Source organism: Balaenoptera physalus (genome assembly GCF_965194825.1).
Source record: "Balaenoptera physalus genome assembly, chromosome: 9".
NCBI classification, from domain to species: domain Eukaryota; kingdom Metazoa; phylum Chordata; class Mammalia; order Artiodactyla; family Balaenopteridae; genus Balaenoptera; species Balaenoptera physalus.
Genome location: NC_138888.1, coordinates 29,414,166 through 29,438,818, shown reverse-complemented (window position 1 = coordinate 29,438,818; position 24,653 = coordinate 29,414,166). Strand labels below are relative to the sequence as shown.

At 43.2% G+C, this 24,653-nt stretch overlaps 2 protein-coding genes across 5 annotated transcripts in view; one reads left to right on the top strand and one right to left on the bottom strand.

Annotated features, from left to right (window-relative positions):
* LOC309666864 (uncharacterized protein) overlaps positions 1-24,653 on the top strand; it is a gene marked incomplete at its 5' end in the record, with an annotated part of 209,266 nt that overhangs the window by 63,440 nt on the left and 121,173 nt on the right. The gene's annotated exons all lie outside the window — the stretch shown is intronic.
* The window catches only part of SLC2A12 (solute carrier family 2 member 12), a 57,735-nt gene that overhangs the window by 30,719 nt on the left and 2,363 nt on the right, over positions 1-24,653 (bottom strand). For all 4 annotated transcript variants that reach the window (XR_014267285.1, XM_082474681.1, XM_082474679.1 and 1 more), the window contains exon 2: positions 5,878-7,218. Coding sequence is in view for 3 of the 4 variants with exons in the window: in XM_082474681.1 (XP_082330807.1) it covers positions 5,878-7,218 (1,341 nt within the window). In the remaining variant the exon portion in view is untranslated. The remainder of the gene's footprint in view (positions 1-5,877; positions 7,219-24,653) is intronic.

The window sequence follows — 24,653 nt, the reverse complement described above, 5'->3', positions numbered from 1 at the left end:
TTAGAACCTAGGTTTTGTGATTTTAAATTCAGGCTCTTTGTAGCCCAGGACTGAACTAGTCTACACTAGAAATAACTAGTAGTTCATACAAATAAAGACCTTGAAGAAATGGAGTGAATTCATAAGACTTTCACTGAGCTTTCAAGATAGGAGGGACTTGGGTAGAGTAGGGGGGGGATGGAAAAGAGGCCACAACAAATGCTTTCTGTCTCTTGACCTGGGTGGGGAGCAATGGGAAATAAAAATGCCCAGAGAGGCAAAGCATTGCCTCATGTCACAACGCCAGGGGGGCATCATTCTCTTTATATCCCATGTGAAATCTATATGTGTTTCTATATGAATGGTAGCCCTGAAAGAAAACTCCACAGACTACGATGTAAATGGTGCCCCTTGGAGTTGTGCAGACACTCTGATGGAGTTGGGTGGGATGATGGAGAACCTTGAAAATCACACATCTTTTCCCTCCAGGATGAGTGATATAGTCGTAGAAAGAGCATGGAATTAGGCTTCAGATATCCAGAGCTCTAGTCCTAAATCTGTGTGATCTCAGTCTCTGAGAGTTTCTTGTTTCTTTTCTCTAAAAGGAAAATGTAGGACTAGATCATTTCTAATCTTCTTTTCATCTTGAAAAGCATTTGATTCTTCTGATATGGAAGAAAGTGGGAAGCCATGGAAGATTTGTGAGCTGTGGTGACGTGGGGAACACAGTTACTTAGGGGATAATGGTATGGAGGACGGTTGGGTGTGGGAAAGGCCTAGAAGGGGAGAGAACCACAGGAAGGGTCTCCCAGTAATCTAGGGATGAGACCGAAAGGGGTAGACTAGGATGGCAGAAATGGGAAGGAAAAAATGAACAAAGGAACCCTTTGTGAGGGAAAATCCAAGATCATTTGGTTATTGACTGGATCGGGAAACAGGCCCAGAACGTCGGACCTGAGTGACTGGCAGAGTCACTACCCCATGGAAAAGAAAGACAAGTCCCCTTGACGTGAGGGGAATAAGAATTCAATCTCAGCTTCTTTGTGTTCAGCTGACAGTGAAGCATCAAAATGGAAAAGTCCAGCACTCATTGGGAAAAAGGGAACAAGAAGTCATGTGAGGCAATGGAACTGGAGATACGTGACAGTCGTCAGCTCAAGGGAGACAATTAACGTTCCTGAGAAAATAAATATGAAAGCTTTTATAATGCATTAGCAAAAGAGTGTTTTTTTGGTTTTATAGCTAAAGAAACAAAAGCCAAGAGAAAGTAATGAAATGACCTCATGGCTTCTTTAGAACTAGATGGAATGGAAGCTAGTCATATAGTTTAACAAGTAATGTTTTAATTAAAAGAAATAAATGTCTATCACAGAAACTGAAGACAGAATACAGAGCCTTTGACCTTCTGAAATATTTCTTTCCAGATTCACATCTATTCTCTTAGTCGAGTTTATCACTCTGGCCATTTTGTACTGTGTCAGTTTAGCTAAGCTGGAACTACGTTTCCTTCCCTGTGTAGTTCTGGGTAAGGGTTGCCCAGAAGAGAAATTTGCCTGAGACTTGGAAGGCCAAAGTGACACTCAGCCCTGTGCTTGGGGGGGTTGGTGCCCTGGACATCAGTGCAGGTTGTACACATTGTTGTGATCTGCTGGTTCTCCTTGTTGGCATGGGGAGCAGCCAGTGCACCCAGATCTCCTCCTCCAACTTCTCCAAGTACCAGGCCAGGCACATGGGCAGGGCTCTGTGGAGAAGGACATCAGTTTTTCTGCAGGTGGCCTGCATCATCAGAGTTGACATGGTGAGAGACAGATGTGGGTTCCAGGTTCTTCTTATGGATTCCAGTTTGCCCCAGCAGGGTCCCTTGTCTTTGCTCCCCCGGCTCTGCGTCCAGCTTTTCCTCCCACCTGCCCTGCTGACCTGCAGAGACTTCAGGCTGCAACCAGATGCAGAAACCACAGGCTTCACGGACTCCACCAGCTTTCCTTTGCGGCCCTGATTAGTGACTTTCTCCTTTGCCTCTAACCGTCCCCTACCAGACCTTTGCTTGCTCAGCAGCTCTCACAATTATGCGATGTCTAATCCCTGTAGAAAATTCCTTATCTCATATCACTCACAGCAGTTCTGCTTTTCTGGTAGAATTACTCACACTGTCTTCTCATCCAGGCCTTTCAATACCTAGCCTCCCTTTAATTGACTGTACTTTGTGCATTTCACTTATTCTCAAGGGATCATTAGCTATCAGAAAAGGGTGATGAAATTTTAAACTTGATCTTAATATCTCTAAATAGGCATCACGATAGACTGGGAACCAATATTAAACCATGGCGTCTGGGGACACTATCTATAGGCTTCTGGTGCCTGGGCTGGAAGCCTCCACAGCACCCAGAGCTACCCAGCTCCAGCTGTTAACAGAAAGAAAGAAACTGCTATCTTGTTTAAGCCACTGTCATTTTGGTCTTTGTTATAGCTGAGCTTGAATTCCAACCAATATACACACTAAACATTATCTTAATCAAGTTTAGTTATTCAAGTAAATGCACATCAAAAACTTCTGCATTCTCATCATTATCTTCCTTCTCTTTTATCCTGTAGCTCAGCCTTATAAAAAATGTACACGCTCGCTTAGCTAGCAGAGCTTCAGAAAAAGAGAGACTGTCTCTATCCTGCATAAAATGCAGTGGCCCATTTAATAGCCTCATGTGATGGACAATGATACGCTATTTTCATTCATTCTTATTTCTAATATATCTTCAAGGAGAGGACTGAACAGACAATTAACAGTTACTATCAAGACCAACACAGTTCTGCCTATTCTTGTCTTGGCCATTTCAGAAGACAAGAGATGTTTTCATGAGAGCAAGTCACTTAACTTCTCTGAGATTCAGTGTCTTCATTTATAAAATTTGGTGAATACTTTTCTTCCCAGGCTTGTTGTGAAGGTAAAATGAAGTATTCCAAAATATGTAAAAAGTTCCTAGAGCAGTGTTTGACATAATAGGTGCCAATCAATATTAGCTGAATCTAAAGCTTAAATTATGTATTTTTAAAAATTAGTATAGAATACTATTTAAGGAATTCTAGAAGGTAAATAACAAATAGCCTCCAATAATTTTTTTCCAAAATCAGATTGAGCTTCCTGAAAAGGGGAACTCTTGCTCTAATATAATAAAGTACCAAATGATATGTGAGTGACTGAGGATTTACTGTACTTTTCAAAGTTACCCAAAAACTAAAGAGAAGAAGAGTATCATGAGCTCGGGAGGACTCTTACCATGAATAGTTTGGCTCTGGAAGTTTAAGATCAATGTCTCTCATATTATAAAGTGTGTCATGTCATAACCTCTGCCAACCTGAGAGGTTCTCTGAATGAGAACAAAGAGGGCATCCTTTTCTTAATTGATCTGTGATATTTCAAAAGATTGGATCAAGAAAACTGATGCAAAAAAGAAATATTTTTAGTTTTATGATGAATATATAGGGAAAAAAAGATGCCAGCAAAGGGAATCAAAGGAACAATAAATACCACCTGAAGTTTATCAAGTAAGCAAACCTTATTGATATAGAAAGGTTCACAGACAAGGTTAAGTTGATTCTTTGGTACAAGGTAGCACTCATATCTTGCTCTTCTAATAGACTTTAAAGAGTTTCTGAAAATAACAATTTTAAAAAGGTGCTTACTCAAATTTCATTAGCTTTATGTATCAGAGTGGCCACATAAGTATTGTTGTTGCTGCATGTTATGGCTCCCCAAAATTCATATGTTGAAACCCTAATACCCAATGTGATGACATTTAGAGATGGGGCCTTTGGGAAGTAATTAGGTCATGAGGGTGAAGCCTCCATGGTGGAATTAGTGCCCTTATGAGAAGAGACACAAAAGATTTAGTTACTTTTCTCCTCTCTCTCTCTCTCTGTCTCTCTCTCTGTCCCATACAGCAAAAAGTCTGCCTCTACAAACCAGGAAGAGAGCCCTACCAAGAACTGAATCTCCTAGCACCTTGATCTTGAACTTCCCAGCCTCCAGACTGTGAGAAATAAATGTTTGTTCTCTAAGCCATGGCAACCCAAACTGATTAAAACAAGTGTCTCACAGGTGCACACCCAAGATAATTGAATCTTGAAAGAATGGTAGAAACTTGTTTCCAGGAAACTATTCGTTAATGATGTTTATCATTTTCAGTCTTAAGAAGCAGGGTCAGGGTCCAGGAACAGGTCAGAGAGAGCAGAGGTTGATGGTATTGTAGCATTTCCTCTATCTGCCCATGCACAGTCCCTTATGGGGAAATCTGTCTACTCATAGTGTGAAAGGAAGGGCCATCTTCTGGACATCAGTGCTTTAGATCATGTAGTCCAATCTAGCCATAGCTGCTTAGACTAAAACAACCCCTTATGACCTGGCACAGCAAAGAGCAGTGTACATCAGATTCCCTCTATGGAATCTGAATGAATCAGTATCTAGAGACTGATCTCACATAGACGTAGGAGTAGAAACTAAAAGATGAGGAAGCAGAGTTGAAGGAGAGGCTGTATGGGCCATGTGCAAGGCCAGTTATTAATTAACTGAGATTAAGCAGACCAAACCTGCTGGTTGCTGACCAGAAAGAAGCAGACACAGGGAGCATAGCTCAAGCCATTCAACCAAAATCTCCTTGAAGACAGGGACAGTATCTGCCTTGTTCATTACTGTTTCCCTAATATTGAGCATAGTTCCTGGCTATTAAAACAATTAGTCACTCAGTACATATCATTTGAATGAAGAGTTAAGAGTGGATCACTAGGACAAGCCCTCTCCAGAAACACTGTCCAGCGTCTGGCACCAGAAACCTGCACGTGTTCATGAGATTCCTTCTCCTTCAACACAGCCTATGCCTTCTCATTATTCTTGAACCTCCAGCACTTCCCTTTATGGGAGAAAATTTGTCTGCTCCTTGATCATTGTAAACAAAAGTTTCAATATCAACTCTGTAAGAGAGGAAAGGAAGGAGGAAGAAAGGGAGAGAGATGGAGAGGAATGAGAGTGGGAGGGAGAGGTGACAGGTAGGAGGTGATGGTGGTAGAGACAGACTACCCTTGATTTTTAAGCGCATCATTTTCTAGTGAGGCATAAAAAAGAGCCTTCACAACTTCCCTACAGAGAGGTTTAGACTTTGGATGTGAGGCTAAAAGATGAAAGAACTGCAACAAACAACCTATTCTAACAAACTCCAGAGTTTGCTCAAGAGAAGTGATTAAACTTTGTCACTGCAATAGACTGACTATATCAAATAAAACAACCTTGTAGCTACCTCCCTGTAGATTGTTTGTACTATGTTCAATGGGAATGCATTGACTCCTATTCTCCTGTTTAACAGACAGAGTAAAGTGCCCCAGGATGTTACTCTAGCGATCAAATATACTTCAGTAATGCATTATCCTTTCCATAATAATTCCTTCTTAATTCCCTTCTTCTTCTTTATTACTGGAATGCATCTACTATTGTGTCTCTAAGAAAATCTAAACACAATTTTTTCCTTGCACCTATGAAGAAAGTAGAGAATGATATAGAAGACAATGTCCCAGTAAACTTTGTTTTCATAAAACAATATATTTTCTTGAGCAACAAATATCTTTCAAGGTCTGATTCATTTCTAATCAACTGATATTAAAGTATCCTCATGTGACAGATAATGGGAAACTAATCCTTGGTTGAATACTAGCCCTGCGCATTTCACACGGCAGATATAAGCCAACCATACTTTCCTCATTAGCAGAAACATCAGGTGGTCAATATCATCCCCATCTCGCTTCTAGTAGTTCCGTGTATGAGGTACTATAGCAGTAGGATGCTCTGACGGGTCAAAGATAATATATAACATTCATAAGGGGAGAGAGGGAAGGAATACAAAATAAGATACTTACTTGGTCCTAGACCAATTGAAAATGCAGCAACATAAACAAGCAAGCTGGCTAAGGACAGCCATTTCAAAAAAGCTGGGATGTCCGCAGGGTCTGTGATGATCTGGTATTCAGTTTGGCTTAGTCCAGCATTCGATAAGGATGCCAAGGTCGTTTCTCCTCTCTTATCCATGTCATTTCTCATGGGCCTTAGTGAGCTTCTGCTGTGGGAAGCCATCCCTTTAAAGGATTCTCTAAGAGTGTCATTGCTGGCTGACAGGTTAGCTGGTCCATAAAACACAGACTCATCCAAAGACTGGTTGATAGGACTATGGTTTCTGCAGATATTGGTGAAGTTCATATGGATGTTGAGGTTCACGATGCCCATGGTTACCAGTGAAGCTGCCATCACAGAGGAGCCGACACAGAGGAGGGTTTTGCTCCCGACATGGTCTACAAGAAGGGTGGCCGGGATGGTGCTGATGACCTTGACAACCCCGACCCCTGTGGAGGCGAGGCTAGCTGCCTCGTTGCTTTGGAAGCCAACGGACTTCAAAACAGTGGATGCATAGAATAATATGTTTGGCTGGCCAGTGATTTGTACAAAAAATACCAATGTTAAGCCTATCATGATTCGGGTCCTCATGTTGTCCTTTGAACGAAACAGATCCCCAAAACTGTACTGATATTCATCTTTCAGGGAAGATTTTATCGCAGTGAGTTCCTCCGTTGTATCGGAGATGGCTCTCAGCTTTCCGAGAACCTTGCTAGCAGCTTCCTCGTGTCCCTTCATCACCAGAAACCGAGGACTTGGAGGAAGAAAGTACATCGCAATCGCTTGCAAAACTCCCAAGGGAATAACAAGGCCGAACATGTATTTCCAGCCGTGGGAAACATTGGCAAACGCGTAATTTGAGATGTAGGCAAAAAGGATGCCGATGACAATCATCAGCTCGTTCAGCGACACAAGAAGGCCTCTCTTGTGTTGCGGAGCAATTTCTGCGATGTAGACACACGTGGCGATGGAAGAGAGTGAAATGGAAACCCCAATAGCAATGCGTCCCGCTATGAGAGCCGCATAAGATAAACTGATGATCAAGACCAGGCTCCCAAGTCCAAGGAGGCAGGACGACAGGATGATGGCGGCCCTTCTTCCGCACCTGTCAATCAGGACCCCTCCGATGAGAGAGGCCAGTAGGGCCCCGATGAGGAGGGAGCTCACAACCATTTCCTGCTCGTGGCAGGTCAGGGCTAACAAGGTTCTTATCTGCAGAAGAGCCCCAGAGATGAGGCCAAGTTCATACCCCACCAGGAAGCCGCTGACAGCAGCCGTGACAGATGACAGGAGAGTAAACATACCGCAACCTACGAGCAGAGAGAAGAAACAGGTCAGTTCTGAATTGTGTCTGATGGAGACTTAAGCTTGTCTAAGTACGTTTTTCATAGCACTGTGTATAAACACATAGAATCATAGTCCAATAATACACTAACCAAGACATGATTAAAGAAGGAAAAATCCTTTTTCTTTCATTTTTGGGGAGGAGAGGGGTGGAGACATTTAGAAAGTTATTTCTTCTATTTGTGATGTGATGTTGGTTTTCGTTTTGAGCAGACAGACATGCGAGATAAGCAGATGACAGATGACGAGGACTGAACAAAAAAGAACACGGTTTCATTCCTGCCTTGGTGTTGGATGAGAAATTCAGAGAGCGTGGCTCCTCGGGTCCCGCTGTCTAAGGCAAGCCCTTGAGGGCAGGACAGAGAGCGAAGCAGCCTCCGGAAGGGCCCCAGTCTTCCCAGCGTGGAACCTGGGGCAAAATGAAGCACAGCTTCCAGGAAACCTGCCCTCCGGTCTCCTTGGCCGCAATCGGGCCACTGCTGGCTTTTGCTGAAACACATGAGGGTGTTGGGGGAGGTCAGGATGTGAGCGCCTCCACGAATTCAGGGCTGGGTCAGAAAGAAGGAGGCGGAAGTAGGTGCAGGGGAAGGACCCGACAGCATCCATCACTCACTCTGAGGAAGGAGGAAGGGGCATGGGACAGGGGGAAGAAGAACAGAAGGGGCTTTATATTGTTCCATTCTTATAGGGTTAACATCTGAGGGAAAATGGTGAAATGTTAAAAGTCATTAATTTTTGGTGGTAGGTACATAAGTGTGTGTTACATGTCTGTAACTTGTCATAACAGAAAAGAGACAAAACAAAAAGACAAAGGCTTAGGGAAGAGTATCACAGGTCCAGGAAGCAGTAGTTTCCAAGGCTGGAGCACAGAAAATCGCTCGTCCTGTTTTAGGAACTATGAGATGCCAGGACGTCATGTCATGTATGGGGGCACAGCATGAGCTTGGGGAGGGAGGTGGGAGGGGGCATCAGTTAAAGTGGGTAGGTAGAGAGGAGACACTTCATGCAAGGCCTGGCAGGTCACAGTGACAACTTTTTATTGTATTCCCAATACAGTGGGGTCCATGTCCACTGACCAGTAAGAGGGAAGACACTCTGAGCTTCTTGCTGCTGTGTGGAGACTAGTTGTCAAAAGGCAAGACCGGTAGTAGGGGCTAGTTTGTCGCCTTAGTCTTGACAAGAGACGGTGCCAGCTTGCATTTGGATGTGAGGAGTGGAACTGATGACAAGCAGACAGATTCAAGAGTTAATTTGGAGGTAAAAACGATGACACTTGCTCATGAATTGGTGTTGGAGGGTAAGGAAGTGGGTCAGAACCCAAGATGGCTCCCTGGTTTGAGCAGTCGGTTGGGTGGCTTTACAATATTCAGTACCCGGTGTGCAGGCTTATATACTATATGGGCCACAGGTTGACCTAGGGAAGAAGCAGAAGGGACCTGGCTATGGGTGGAGGTGAAAAGAGAAGTGGAAATCAGAAGTTCCACATTAGATTTACTAAAACGGTTTACTTGTTTTACCTGTAAGCTGTTCCGATTAAAATATCAGGCAGTGGATTGAGCATACAGATTTGGAATTGAAGAGGTAAGTCAAGGCTGGGGAGATGTATTTGGGATCCAGCAGTGTGTATTTGGTATTTACAGCCACAGGGATGGGAGAGATCACTTAGGGAGACAGAATAGAGGAACAAGAGAAGCAAGACGAAGACGAGGACCTAGGGAATGTCAACATTTAGAAGAGGAGGCAAAAGCAAAGGCGATGGAGAAGCAGCAGATTGAGATGTGTGTGAAATGGACTAGAAACGTGTGCTTGGACACACAATGATCACAGGCTGAGGTGAGGCTGCTCAACTATGCCGTTGCTGGAGTAGGAGGTGTGGTTTCAAAATGCCATTTAGCTTTGGTGAAAGGAGCAGGTCAGATAAAGGTGATCTGACATCGCTTCCCACAAGTATCCAAGGTATTTTACATCTCTGGGATCCTGATGGCATGTGGAAAATGGGAGACTCCAAAAATAAAATTTAAAAAGCATCAAATATTTAGATGGAGGAGCAAATAAAAATGCAATAGTCCACAATCAAATAAAGTTGATGTATGAGCATTGCGAATACAAACCATTAAATTGAAACTACATCAGCAATTTAACCAGCTAATCAGAAAACAAATATTTAACATCATTACACAGCAGGCATCTTCCTAGGTACTGGGAGATATCTATGTATATGTACAGATATATCTCTATATGTATCACAATGAAACAAAACAGATGTGGTTCTTGCCCCCCAAGAAACTTAACATTCTAGTGATATCTCTATTTTCTATTATTTATTATGTACTCTTTTAATTTTCACATGCAAAATGACTTTGAAGTACTCTCATGCCCTCAATTTCCACATATTCTTTTTTCCCACGTGATCTTAAAATCCTCAACAACAAATTCTTCTACCACAGGTGATCTGAGTCAGATTCTCACATTTGGATAAGAACATCACATTGCTCCGTATCTCTTCTTGCCATTGTTCTTTATATCTAAGTTTGATGTGCTGATTAGGGTGTGTGCTCTGGCAGTTGGTCTCCAGGATTCAGGTTGGAGAAATAAGTGACTCTGGAGAATGAGGCACTTGAGAGGCAGGTTGAGTGAGGCACCCCAGAAGCAGATTTAGAGGGATAGAGGGCGGCATGGGGTACTGAGTCAAGGACACGGGGGAAGAGATGCCAGAGCTGTGTGAGTAGCAGAAGACGGTCTTTGCCACCTTGCCCTTCTCCTTCGCCTTCCTTAGTTTCCCCATTTTGTTGGATGGGAAATAGTGCTTCCTTAGAAAAAGAAAGACCCCTTGAGATACAAGAGTTCCTTCCTTTGATGCTCTATTATCCTACTTTATTTTTATTTTTACTTTTTTAAAATAAATTTATTTATTTATTTATTTTTGGCTATGTTGGGTCTTTGTTGCTCTGCGTGGCTTTCTCTAGTTGAGGTGAGTGGGGGCTATTCTTCGTTCCGGTGCACGGGCTTCTCATTGCTGTGGCTTCTCTTGTTGCGGAGCATGGGCTCTAGGCGTGCAGGCTTCAGTAGTTGTGGCGCGCAGGCTCAGTAGTTGTGGCTCACGGGCTTAGTTGCTCTGTGGCATGTGGGATCTTCCCAGACCAGGGCTCGAACCCGTGTCCCCTGCATTGGCAGGTGGATTCTTAGCCACTGCACCACCAGGGAAGCCCTCTATTATCCTACTCTGGAGAGAGTCGAGGCAGTGGGTTAAGGAGGAAAGGGGATGGGGGGAGGGGTGCAAGTCCCAAAGCCAGCTTCTTGTGGTCTTGGGGAGATATCCCCTGACAGAAGAGAGACCCAGCTTTTTCTTCTGCTCTCTGGACTTAGCCTCATATGCCTAATTCTCTTATTCAGGGTTCACAGGACACTGACAGACTGGGATGTGTGCAAAGGGTCTGGAAACCATCCTGGTTTGTCAGTGTCCCTCTTCAGACCCAGCAGCTAGCACTGAGTATAATTCTCTAGAGATATAATAAAATTGTCTCCATATGAATTAATAAAAAATTCTCTTTGCAAAATTACAAGTTTTTAAAAATTATATATCACAGTATTATCTACCTATCTATCTATCTGTCACCTATCTAGGCAATTTGCCTTCAAAAGCTTATACAGTTGCACTAGGACATTCTATGACCCTATACTCACATAGGTTGGGGGGAGGATACCAACACAGGTTATATGTTACAGAATTAAGCTATGGTCTTTACTGTTTGAATTTTATTTGAAGGTTATATCTTCCCCATTATATGCTTTAAGGGCTACTGACCCAAACTAGCTTCCCCACTCATCTCACCACGGCTGTTTGTTACTGCTGAGGTTCCATTACAGTCCTCAGGCTGCCCATTCAGGATCTGGAATTCTAATTCAGTGTGGAAGGCTAGACCCTAGCGCTTCCAGGATCTCAACCCTGTGACACCTTAGGATTTCCACCATGGGAAATTTTCCTGGTGCTATTTTACCATATAAATAAAATGAAGAAAGACATAGAGTGGGTTTTTCTTTTTCTGTGTCTACTTTTTGGTTGATGATGATAGAAGCAGGATGCTATCCTATGGATGCCAGAAAGTAGAGATGACTTTTCCAAGAAATCTGACAGAGAACGGGAGGAAAGAGAGAGAATGTCTGCCTGAACACGAATGGCAGAGTCGGGGCAGCTGGGTGGACTGAGGAGAAGCAGCCAGCACTACAGGAGAGAGGAGGGTGAGGAATCATAATTAGAGCCTTTTCAATAGACATCCAGCCCTGAAGTCAGTCCGCACTTAAAGTTCATGGTGAAGTTTAGCATTCCTGGCCATTTGGCTCACGGTCTTGATCCACGAGGGCCCTTCTTTACATCCCAGTGTCCCCCCAAAGATGCCATAGGGAATTCTCAGCCTTTTGTGGACATCACAGAAGTAGAAACTATCTAGAAACTTGCAACTGGTACCCACAGGCTCCTGGGTCATGCCTACCCTCTGGGTCTGGCTGCTTTGTTAGACCAGCCGTGTTCCTTTTGATGCGATGATAATTCCTTAGTAAGATAATAAAGTAAAACTGTGCCTATTGAAGATGTGATCACAGCTCAGAGGCTTTATGCAAATGAGCACTGAGACCCACGTCCAGGGCACAAAGGACAGGCAAGCCCCACAGGCTAGGAGGCTGCCGGCCGCTTTCACAATAGCTGCATTGTCTCCTGCTCACGGTGACTCAGACTGAACCACAACTTTAACTGGCAAGCACATGAAACACTCCATTTTTCACAATATTTGAGTTTCTGCCCGCTTTCTTCTTTCCTTTCTCCCCCATGTGCCTATTATAGCGTAGGTACATAATGGACACACAGCAAACACTTGCCAGAGGACTGAATCCTACAACAGACTGGAAAGCAGCGTGCACACGCAGGTCTTTTTCTGGCAGGCAGCCAGGTCATTATACAGCTTGACCAACTGTGAAGGCTTCACACATTTAAAAGACCTCCTACTTCATGTTTTGCTCGAGAAAAACTTGCAGTGGCCCCCAAATGGCCTTGCATTTGTGTTCTCCTCTTTCTCTGCTCCTTCCCTCTGAATACCTTTAATCCCAACCCATCATTCAAGAGTCATTTCAAGTGCCACCTCCCCCATGATGACTACGCTGCTCTGCCACCTTCTGCTGTCCCACCCCAGCCCTTCTGCGCTCCCACTATGCACAGAATGCAGGGTTTCAGATATATGAAGGCATACTTCTGTCACTCATTTATTCACCTGTTTGTCTTCCCCTCTTACACGGAAAGACCTTGAAGGCAAGAACCCTACTTTCTTTTTTTTTTTTAATTTATTTTTATTTATTTATTTGGTTGCGCTGGGTCTTAGCTGCTGCAGGCGGGCTCCTTAGTTGTGGCAGGTGGGCTCCTTAGTTGCAGCTCGAGGGCTCCTTAGTTGTGGCATGCGAACTCTTAATTGCAGCATGCACGTGGGTTCTAGTTCCCTGACCAGGGATCGAACCCAGGCCCGCTGTATTGGGAGCATGGAGTTTTAACCACTGCACCACCAGGGAAGTCCCCAAACCCTGCTTTCTTTACATCTGTATTCTTACCTCTAGTCTTTGGCACAAGGTCAATCCTCAATAAATATCTGTTGAGTGAATAAATAAATGAATGCATGGTAACAGCACTGCAAATGCCAATCCTTGGTCCTCTCTTCCCCACGGTTGGTCAACAGACTAAGGTTAATACCTAGTATTACTTAAGGGTTAGCACCTGGAACTTTATATTTACATAAATGCTTAGCATCTGAACAACATGCAATCAGTATTTCTATAGCGCTTTCAGCACTGTTATTAGCCAGTTAATATGGCACCATTGCAGGGACTCTAAAGTGTTCCACTGTCACTCGTATATTTATGTTTTATTTAATGTCAGCCCCATGCACAGGCTTGTTCACTACTCACTCAGATTCCATGTTTAGCAGTCTCCTTTCTGGGGACCAGGTTTTCAGGTCCCAACAACAGTCTCCGGGCACAATTCTCCAGCCCTTCTGCACCACTGGCTGTTTCTGGAAAATGCCTGCCCTTTCCCAGACTTGTGCTTCTCTTCATGCTGTTGTCCCTCACTTACGGCACGTGGCACATCTGGCCTCCCTCCTTCACAGCCTAGGGAAACCTGAGTCTCTGAAGATCCGGCTCAAATATCCCCCCTCTACAAAATCTTCCAGACTCCCTCTCTGTGGTTAGCATTAATCTCTCTTCTCTCTTCTGCCTTTGTGTCCAGGGCCTTACAGCACTCTGGATTAGTCTGTCTCCTGCTTAGATTGGGAGCCCCTTGAGAGTAGAGTCTGTATGGGGGGCCCACACAGGACCTGATGCCAGAGCTCTGCAGAGGCTATTGGATGCCCAGGAAGGAAAGCGCTGGCTTAATCAGATAGCTCTCTTGTATGGAGGGTGTGAGGAGAGTGTGGTATTGTGGTATGGTGTTTCCAACAGCTGTCAAAAGTTCCAGATGCTGCCTCTTGGCCTTGGACCAAGTGTGGTGCTCCCTGTGATGGTAAATATTGGGCACTATCCTTTATCTAACCACTCTCCCCCCACCTCTCCCCGTACCCCCATCCTCTCTTTAACATGCAATGAAACTCAGAACAACAGAAAATGTGGCCTTCCTCTATACCTACTATTGTTTGGACTTTCTAGGACAAAAAGATAGGAACTTTAATTTCCTTCCTTTTATTTTTCCAAGCCCAGGTAGTACTTTCACAGATACACTTTTCTGAAACTAATCTTCTCCAAATTCTATTGTCTGGGGAGGTATAAAGAGGGGGCATAAGAGCACTTCCCTGCATTTTGCTCTGTTGTTAACACTTCTTTTCTGCCTGATCCCTTGTAGGATTTTCATTCTTTTCTTTCTTTCCTTCCTCTCTTTCATCTTTCCTTCAATTTGAAACTTTCACCAGGACAAGTCAGAGTACTTGTTTCTTCTAAGTTTTTTTTGCTACTGGTTGAGTTCTCCTACTCAGAAAAGATTTCCTCTAGTATTTTGGGGTTTTTTTCCTTCCCATTTGTTTTGGAATAATTATTTATATGTTAGCTAAATATATTCATTTCCCCTCTCATCTCTATCTTATTGTTCTTTTTATGTGCATCCTAGAATAGCTTCTCTTATTTTCCTCTGCATCACAGATTTCAGATAATAATTCTGCTCTTGCAGTTTTAGACTCTGACACTTTACACATCTCATATTAGGTCTATTAGCATCTCTGATCTCAGCTAGTTCCATCTTCACCTCAATCTACTCTTATCACCAGATGTTGTCCTGCATCTCTTTTTTCCACAGAGTCCATTTTTTTTAAATTATAGAGAACAGAAATCAGATGCTGTCCAAAATGTATTTGTTTCCTGTAAAGAGAAATCTTAAAATGCACGCTTTGCCTTTGTATTTAAAATGTGCTTGACAATAACCAGATTGCCACATTCTCTTTACCCAGCCCCCAAATCATTTACGATATTTTTGACGGCAGGAAACCAAAAACCTGAAAAACAAGGGCATTTATTGTTTACTTTGTGAGAAGACCAAGTTGAATTTGGTGTCTCCAAGGATTCACACTCTATGCATCCTTCTGTTCCTGCCTCCTCAGAGGGTTGGCTTTTGTCCCCAATCTGTCACCATATGTGCAAGGTGGCTGTCACAGCTCTCGATATTAGATGCTTTCACAACCAGACTCAAAGGCAGCAGACAATGGAAGAAGGCTTAGGGCAAGGGGTTAACCCCATGTGCCTCTTTCCTTTTATCAGGGAAGGAACTTTTCAGAAGCACCTTGGAAGATGATGGGGTTCAGGACGTGCTACACCAAAATACAACCCCTTGGCATATTGAATATTTTAAGCTGAAGGAATTTGAGAAAATGCCAGATACAGGAAGGTGGCTCTAGCCTTCCCCCTGCCCTTCCCCCCCGAGGCAGGTCATAAAACCCTCTTGTGAGAGGTGCTCTCTGTTATACCCAGAGGAAAAGAACATCCTTATCTCAGAAGACAAAGGGGCACCAAGAAGAATTCAAACAAACAGCCTTGCTAAGTTTCCCCTGGCTCACTACACTTAGCTCATACTCCTTGACCTGTCATATTTTCATGACTGTCCACTGTCCATCAAATCTAGCATAAAAATACTCAGGCTTAGTCATGTCTTTGGGTCTTTATTTCCTTATGAAGGTTTCCATGTCACATAAGACTTACATTAAATAAATATGGATGCTTTTCTGTTAGTCTTCGTCAGTGTAATTTTCGGACTCAGCCACAGGCCCTAAAAAGGTTGAGGAAAACTTTTTTCCTCCCCTACAAAGACTTGCCCTAATGTCTCGTTGACCAGAACTAGTGAGTTCCACAGCCAAACTTGGCTGCAAGAGAGACTGAGTATCTGAATCTTCTAGTTTCCCAGATGAGAAAGACCAAGAAATAAGAAGGAAGTTGGAAAAGCTGTTGGGGTTTCAGTGTCTGACACACCTTAGCCTAGCCACCCAGTTGCATTTGGAAACTCCTGTAGTTAGACTTGAAGGAGCAGTTGATGTGCACAGCTGCTAGCCAAATTTCTGATGTCTGGAAGTTATTTTTGTGGAGTGATCCCACTGGACTGAGAAAGGAATTTTTTTTCTTCCACTTTTTGGTCCCCTGACTATGAACAGACTGTCATTTTTTGCTTGTCAAAAACAATACATGCAAAATTACAACTTCTAGAATGTACCATTCCAGTGGCTCATTTGGACTTTGTCTCTTCTTAACACTGATTTCACATTCTAGAATGCAATGAGCCAGCCAGAGTTGCTGAAATCTTGAAAATTGTAGCCCTTAAGAGATACAGAAAGAGAAGTGATGGTGACAGGATAGGGTGGGAAGAATTGGACTATGGAGCAAAACCTTCTGACCCTCAAAAAAAGCAGCTCCGGGGGGGTCTGTGGAGATGTCATCCTTTGATTGATGAAAATTCTCTCATTAGGGGTGCTGAGTGAGATTTTTGTGGAGAGCTAAACTACTACTGCCCTAGTTTATACATTAGGCCCATATTTGCATTTTATTTAGGGGTAAGTTCTAACTCATTGATGAATATATCTGGCTTTAATACTATTGTAATTTTGCATCTCTTTTCATCTTTTCAAGGGGATTTTCAATAGATAGTTAAGAGGGGGTGAATCTGGAGAACAAACCAGCAGCCATTTTACCCAGAGGTGTCTGATGTCTCCAGAGATTCTCAACGTGTATGAGTTGTGGTGAGCGAGGGACTTTTGAAAATTGGCAAAGTCTTCAAAAAGGGTCCTCATCCCATCAATGATTATTAAACATTGGGAAAAACAGTAACATACATATCTGTACTTCAAGATTTCATACATATGTAGGTGTGATTGAAAAAAAAGGTTTTAATTCAAAGTGCGAGTGAATGCAGAGTAGCTTTCTGTCATTCTATATTTTCTAATCAATAAATATAAAACTGTGAAAACTATTATGTGAGAATTTGAAGTTGTTTTTCTATTTAAAAAGGAGTCCAGGACTTCCCTGGTGGCACAGTGGTTAAGAATCCACCTACCAATGCAGGGGACACGGGTTCAAGCCCTGGTCTGGGAAGATCCCACATGCCACAGAGCAACTAAGCCCGTGTGCCACAACGGCTGAGCCTGCGCTCTAGAGCCCGCGAGCCACAACTACTGAAGGCCGCACACCACAACTACTGAAGCCCGCGCGCCTAGAGCCGGTGCTCCTCAACAAGAGAAGCCACCGCAATGAGAAGCCCGCGCACTGCAACGAAGAGTAGCCCCCGCTCGCCGCAACTAGAGAAAGCCTGCGTGCAGCAACGAAGACCCAACGCAGCCAAAAATAAAAATTAATTAATTAATTAATTTAAAGAAAGAAAGAAAGAAAGAAAGGAGTCCAGGTTTTTCAATTTAAAAACGGAGTGCAGGTACTCAAAAATGGTTGAGAATCACACTCAGTGCTTTAAAAATTCTTTAGTTAAGGAAATAAAATGCAGAAAAAATAATATTGTGAAGCCTGTGGATGTAAAGTTCTTAGGAAGAGCACTTGATTTACTAAAAATGAATACCTAGACGGCCACCTCAGGGTTAAGGGGAAAGCCCATGGGTCATGTTGGTAATACGGTGGTGGGCTATGGGAGAGAGAGGGAGAACAGGAGAAAAGGCCAAGAAGCAAGAATTTTCGTGTATGTGTGTGTGTGTGTGTGTGTGTGTGTGTGTGTGTGTGTGAGAGAGAGAGAGAGAGAGAGAGAGATCAAAAAAGAATGGCCAACAGAACCCAGAAATGAGAGAAATGAAAGAAAAGGTCAGGAGAGTTTGTCAAGTTCTGGGGGATGGGGATGGGGAAGACAAGGGAACAATAGTGCAAGAGGCCTGTAGCTTTTAGAAGAGTTGGTTTACAAGAAATTCCCTAGGGTGGATTTGACAGGAGAATTTTATGAATGGGCCCACCTAATACTGAATTGCACTACAGCTCTCTTCAAATTGTCGGTAAGAATCGACAAAGAACTTGCGTGAATGGGATTTGAGTATATGAAGGAAAAGGGCTGTAATCCGCGCGTGGATTGGAGCAGGGATAAGAGAAAAGACCAGCTGCAGGAACTGAAGGGCAAAAATCCAGGGGAAACAGGAAGCTGGTGCAAAAAGTGATCCGAAACCACAAGACTCCTAAGGTGTACCGGTATACCAGGTGTGCTTGAGGATGGGCGGAGGGCAGAGGAGCAAGGGCAGGGTCTGAGCAAGGTGGAGGGCATGTGGATTTAACTTTATGGGGGCTGGAGCTACTTTTGTTTAAATATAAAAAGAATGGTGATCCCATAGAGCTGAAGGACTTACAGCCATGCAGGTGGAGCTTTCCAAGACTCCCTAATTCTTTCACCACTATCACCACTTTCAGAAACTTTTCTGGATTTCTATAAACCAGTAGGATCTCTTCCTGAGAATTCCTCCTCTCATGATATTTATCACACAAAGGTTTCATAACATCGTCCCTACTTACACCTTCAGATTCTTTCATAACCCTCTTTCTCCTGCTTTGAATTCTGTGCTTTCATCGGACAAAAATATTCGTAGTTCCCTGAATGTGCCATTCTCTCCTTTCCAAACTTGTATGCAAGCTATCTTCTCTGCTTAGAATTCTCTCTGTAAATCTATTGGCCTCAGTGATACTTTCTTGAGTCAGCTTAGCCATACTGTCTTCCAGGATCCTTCAAAAACTGGCTGAGCTGCCTCCTGTGCACTACTGTGGCGTTGTGTGTCTGGCCACCTCCTCCCTTGTAGGTTTCCTGATCTCTTCTCTCTCATCACCAATTGTTAATAAGTATTTGCATTGCATGAATGTCACTGGTTCACCATTGGACCCAGGGTCTAGCATCATGTCTGATTTCTAGGAGACACTCAATATTTGCTAAATGATTGTCTTGTCATTATTTAGACTCTTATCTCTCTGATGAGTTGGTAAAACTTATGGACCTGGATAATGTCTTAGATATCTTTTTTTTTTTACTGTGAAGTATCCGGCACTGTGCCTCTCACACAGTAGGTGGTCAGTAAGGATTGCAGAATTAAATGCTCTTTAGTTCAGCTCAACAAACACTTCTTCACTCACTCACTGATTTAACAATTAAGCACGTACTCCATGGCAGTACCATCTTGGACACAGATGGCAGACAGTTTCAACTATATGGACAGTGCAATCAGCACGGTGGTCAATCCAAGCACAGTGCGGACACATTTCCTAGGTTACAAGATGGCTGTACTTGTGCCATTTGCATGTGATCCCTGATGGAAATACAGAGGAAAAGGCATAACTCCTCCCTCTTATGAGCTACACAGTACTTTCTAAACACTTGCAGTTAGCTCAGAGCTCTGATAGGTACAAGAATATATATTTTATCTGGGAATTTATAATCTTATAGAAAAAGACATGTCACATGGAAAATTAGAGAATAGCTAAAACAGAATGCAATAAAGTTCTGAAAGGCATATACTGGGTACCCAAATTCACAGATCAGATCACGGAACAGACCAGGAAGTAGAAACATTGGTGCTGGATGGTATTATCATTCAAGTGGGCAAAACCCTGGCTTGGATTTAGGATACTGAGGTTTGGATCTCTGGGCCATTATCCATGTTACATGGAGCAAGTCACTTTGCTTCTCTCCCAGAGGTACCTTGTCTTAATGCTGAAGGTACAATCTGGAATCAGAGCTTCTGGTTAGTTACCAGCTAGACCCTGACATGTCCCTTAATCTTTCTGTTCCTCTGCATCCTCATTCCTAAAATAAAGATAATATTACATAACTCATAAAGTTGTTATGAGAATAAATGAGATAGACGAGTGGCTGGTGCACACTAGTAAGTGCTTGGTAAATGTTAACTGTTGCTCTCTTAGCCTCAGTTCGCTTATCTGTGAACTTGGGCTAATATTACCTCATTGGGTTGCCCACAAAAATCATTCAGCAAAGATCTGTTTAGTCTTAATCTATGGGGGAAAATCTCCATAACACTGAAGTAAAACTTTGTAACAGTCTCTTACTGATAGCAAAGGAAATAAAATGATACCTTGTTTCCAGCATAACAATTCTGCCTTTTCATAAATTCTTGAATTCCTTTGTTTTTGGCAATACCTACACAACTGGGCTTATATCATTAAAAATTCTTCCTGTGATTTTGCCTTGGGCTTTCCACAATTTTGTTTCCCAATAGAAATGAAACATTCATTAGCTTAGGGATGTTCTTTCACGATACCAACTGATTAAAATTACAACTTTTCCCCTATTCTTTTTTCTTCACTTCTCTATTTTATTTTATTTATTTTATTTTTATTTTTTGGCCACGTCACGCAGCATGCAAGATTTTTAGTTCCCCGACCAGGGATCGAACCCTTGCCCCTGCAGTGGAAGGGCGGAGTCTTAACCACTGGACTGCCAGGGAATTCCCTCCCCTATTCTTAAAAAACCTTGCACATCTGAGGCTGAGATGTCATATCTAAATTAGCATTGCATATGTCTCCCAAATTCCACAAAGTGTGGGAAACAGGTGCATGCAGGAGCCACACATTATAAAAATAATAATAATAATAATATAAATAAAATAATATGGTTGTAGCTAACAGCCCCAGAGCCTAGTAATGCCAGGCAGACCTGTGTCATGAATGTTTCTGAGAAACAATTACTTCCAAAGGAAGCACAATTTACCAGTTTAAAGTTTAATAACACTTGATTTACTTAAGAGAAAAAAAATACTCCTATAAGTCAAACAAAGGACTGCTTTTCTCCCTGATATTTTGGTACAACAGTATAAAGTGAGTCATGCTCAAAAAGAATGAAAACTCCTAAAATGAGAATAATGTGATAAATTATTTTAGTCTTATTACTTCTACTTAAATTGTATAGAAAAATTAGTATATCACTGAAGCATAGCCGTTTTGCAAATGCATAAATGAATGTGCTGCGATGCAGGAAGAAAAGTGACACCAAGGAGCCAAAACAGAACAAGATAAAATAGAAAAAAAACTCATGTGAATTTATGATTTACTATGGAAGTAATATATTTGGCTTAACATTTCAGCTGGGAAATACTTGGAGGGGTTTCAGGTTCGGAACTTTTTTTTTTTTTTTTGGCTGTTCCGCGCAGCTTGTGGGATCTTAGTTTCCTGACCAGGGATTGAACTCAAGCCCTCAGCAGTGAAAGCGCAGAGTCCTAACCACTGGACCACCAGGGAAGTCCCAGAGATTGGGTACTTTTTGAGGGAAGATGGGATGGGAAATTATCATCATTTGGTATTTGGTGAAATAGCTCCTCGGGAAGAAGCACATTTCAACTTTTCTCCTTTCTTACCACCGTGACTTGGTGTACTTTTAAGTGGCTTTCATTGCCTTATTTTATTCACTAACTCATCCTCTTGGGGAAGACTTCATGAGAAAAAAATTGAACTTGGGAGTCCCGACTCCGTTCAATTTAAGAGTCTTATAAAGCCAGTTCTTGCTCATACAATCTGAATAAAAAGCTGCTTCAAACCTTTAAAAGCCCAAAGCTAATTCCACACTCATGGAGGCCTGTTTGGAGCTTTTAGAACTTTTTGAACCCTGAGGCTAAATAGTATTATACTTCAGTTCCTCCTAGTGACATGATGCTATGAAAACAGATTCAAGAACTAAATATTCTTGAATGAAAAATACCATCCCACACATCTACAGCAATTAAAAACTGCATTTTAAGATTCACCTCTGATGCATACATGTAAATTGGAGTTTCCACAGGCAGTTCCAGGGTGGACTCATTGTATTTTGAGTTCTGTTTTTATCAGCTTCTACAAGGTCTAGACCACTGAAAAGTACCTCCTTGAGAATTCACAAAAAACATACCTGAGGGATCACGGTAGGGTCCTACCAGCTACCACCAGTCTGTTTCCTAAGAACGCAGCCGCTCAGGTCCTGCTGGCAATGTTACCAGACAGAAGGGTAATGTTTAAAGTATTTAACAACTGGACAGAGGCACTGACCTATCGGAATAGACGTTGGCTATAAAACCTGTTCAGGCATGCTGGTGTTTGCTGGCTAATTTCAGGCCCTCTGGGTCAATGGCACTGTTGGTGGCTCCTTGGCCTGGCCTCGTGTGCCAGGCCCTGCCAACACAGGCACTCACAATACGTGCCTGCCGCTGCAGCAGCCTAGGGGTGGTTTGCGACAAGCGACAATCTCTCTGCTCTCTCTGTGATGTGCTATTAAAGGGGAAAAGAGTCCTGCTGCGTGAGCCAAACATCACCCAGAGTTGGCGGTGAAACAGCTCCCGCCATGTTTATTTAGAGCCTTCTCCCTTCTGAGATCCCAGAGAAGCCATTTGCCCATGCCTCACTGTCACAAAAAGCCTCCAATTTAGACTTCTGATATGATTTCCAAGTGAGGTTAAACGTACAGCCCCGGAGATAAGCTGACTGAAGAGAAAGGGGAGATGGTTATCTTTAAATCTGGTCTTATTTCCAGTCAAAAAAAGTCTATAGTCCCTCATAAATTCAAATGTCTATAAATTCTGTCATTTCCTTGGGAATATCAAGCTACACGACATTTCTTTTGCTGTTGTAATTGCCATCAATTTGTTAAATATACATGTTTTTAAGAACACAATTTTTGTCAAGGGTTTTGTCACTTTTTCTTTCGATACATGCTGTATGTATTTTATTAAAAATTTCATCTCTGCTTTTTTTTTAAGGTATAGTTGATTTGTACAATTTATACAATATTATATTAGTTTCAGATGTCACTTTTTAATATATGGAAAGCCTGGAAAAATGGGAATGGCCAAGGCCTGGGTCTTCCCAAAGTGACCAGTCTGTTGGTCTCACAGCCAAAGCTCTGTTATCAGGTCAAGCTGGTCAGTCTGACCTTCTCTTCCCCGGTGTTGTTTGTTCCCCAAAGTCTCCTCAGTCTGTCTTTTTTTTTTTTTTTTTTTTTTTTTTATAAATTTATTTATTTTATTATTTTTATTTTTGGCTGTGTTGGGTCTTCGTTTCTGTGCAAGGGCTTTCTCTAGTTGTGGCGAGCAGGGGCCACTCTTCATTGCGGTGCGCGGGCCTCTCACTGTCGTGGCCTCTCTTGTTGCAGAGCACAGGCTCCAGACGCGCAGGCTCAGTAATTGTGGCTCACGGGCCTAGTTGCTCCGCGGCATGTGGGATCTTCCCAGACCAGGGCTCGAACCCGTGTCCCCTGCATTGGCAGGCAGATTCTCAACCACTGTACCACCAGGGAAGCCCTCCTCAGTCTGTCTTACAAGTAGACTTCCCCTTGGGCTGCCTGAGGAAGCCTGAGAAAGCCAGACCTGACTCAATTCAAGAGGGTCTGTTTTAGGCTAATCCTGAGAGCCCAAGGCTCACAGCAGGAGCACAGTAAATATGCCACAACCTCAAAAACATGGCCTGCATAACCGGAGTGGTGATGGACCTGAGGTTTGCTGATGTGATGCCGACCCAGGAGCCGGCTCAGGGCCACCAGGGATGAGAGAGGAGCAAGGAAGCGGCCAGGCCTCAGGTCTTTCTTTCCCCACCTCTCCCCTTTCCACTAAAGAGGCGCCACGTTTACTTGTCTTAACATACTGACCACCTACTCAGCTTCCATTTGCAAAAAGGTGTTCACAGCTTTAAACAAGTTTGAGAACAACTGCCATAGGGTATTCACCTCATTAGCAGAAGTGTGCATTTCTTAAATCTCAGACTGTGGCAACTCAGGTTTAGAAGGGTCTTGAAGGGGATGAAGTGCAGCCCTTTCAGCTGGTTTGGAGTCCAGTTCTAGCGATCTGGGTTCCACTGCTCTCGGCAGCTGGATCTGCAGCACGGAGAACCTACACTCATACCGTGAATATTGTTCTTGGTTTCTGACTTTTGGGCAGATCTGAGAGGAAAATGCAGTGCTGGTGGGGTAATGGGGGACTTAAGGAAACCCTCCTCCTAGCCAGTTGTTTGAATCATGAATTAGAAGAGCCTGGGAGACCCCGCTCCTGAGATGAAGGAGCAGGCCCCCTGGGCCACAGGTCGTCAGGGTCAGCTTTGATCAGCCACCACGTGAACGTGGGCGAACCACACATCTTCTGGACTCATGCTCTCCTTGTGTAAGATGCCTCGGCAGTCCATGTTCCTCACCTCACCTATATCTGTTGTTGGCTCAAGGTACCGAGATTTCAAATTGAGCTCAACCTGCCCTACAAGGTCAATTATAATGTGTCTATGAACACTGAAAGGTTTACTAAAAATGTACCCATTTTGAGCCATAAATTTTTTTTTTAAATTTTATTTATTTATTTAATTTATGGCTGTGTTGGGTCTTCGTTTCTGTGCGAGGCCTTCCTCTAGTTGCGGCGAGCGGGGGCCACTCTTCATCGCGGTGCGCGGGCCTCTCACTATCGCGGCCTCTCGTTGCGGAGCACAGGCTCCAGACGCCCAGGCTCAGTAGTTGTGGCTCACGGGCCTAGTTGCTCCGCGGCATGTGGGATCTTCCCAGACCAGGGCTCGAACCCGTGTCCCCTGCGTTGGCAGGCGGATTCTCAACCACTGCGACACCAGGGAAGCCCTGAGCCATAGCTTTTTGAAAATGAGTTTAAATTCATTAGCTTCTAGCCACCGAAACAGAGCATTCTTTCCAGTTTAGAGGGGTTAGCCAAGGAAAACCTGCCAACACTTTTCATTACACACAATAGCATTAAGGGGGTGCAATCAAAGAGATTAAGGTTTTTGTTTTGTTTCATTTTTCAATATCTCAAATGTTTTAATGACCTTGTCCTGGGTTGTATAACTCATTCCTCTTTGCACGTTAATTTTTTCATCTAGGAATATAGAACAACTTGCCACCTTCAAATGCAGGAAAAGTAGGATAATTTAAGCATGTTTTAAATACTCAGAATTTCCT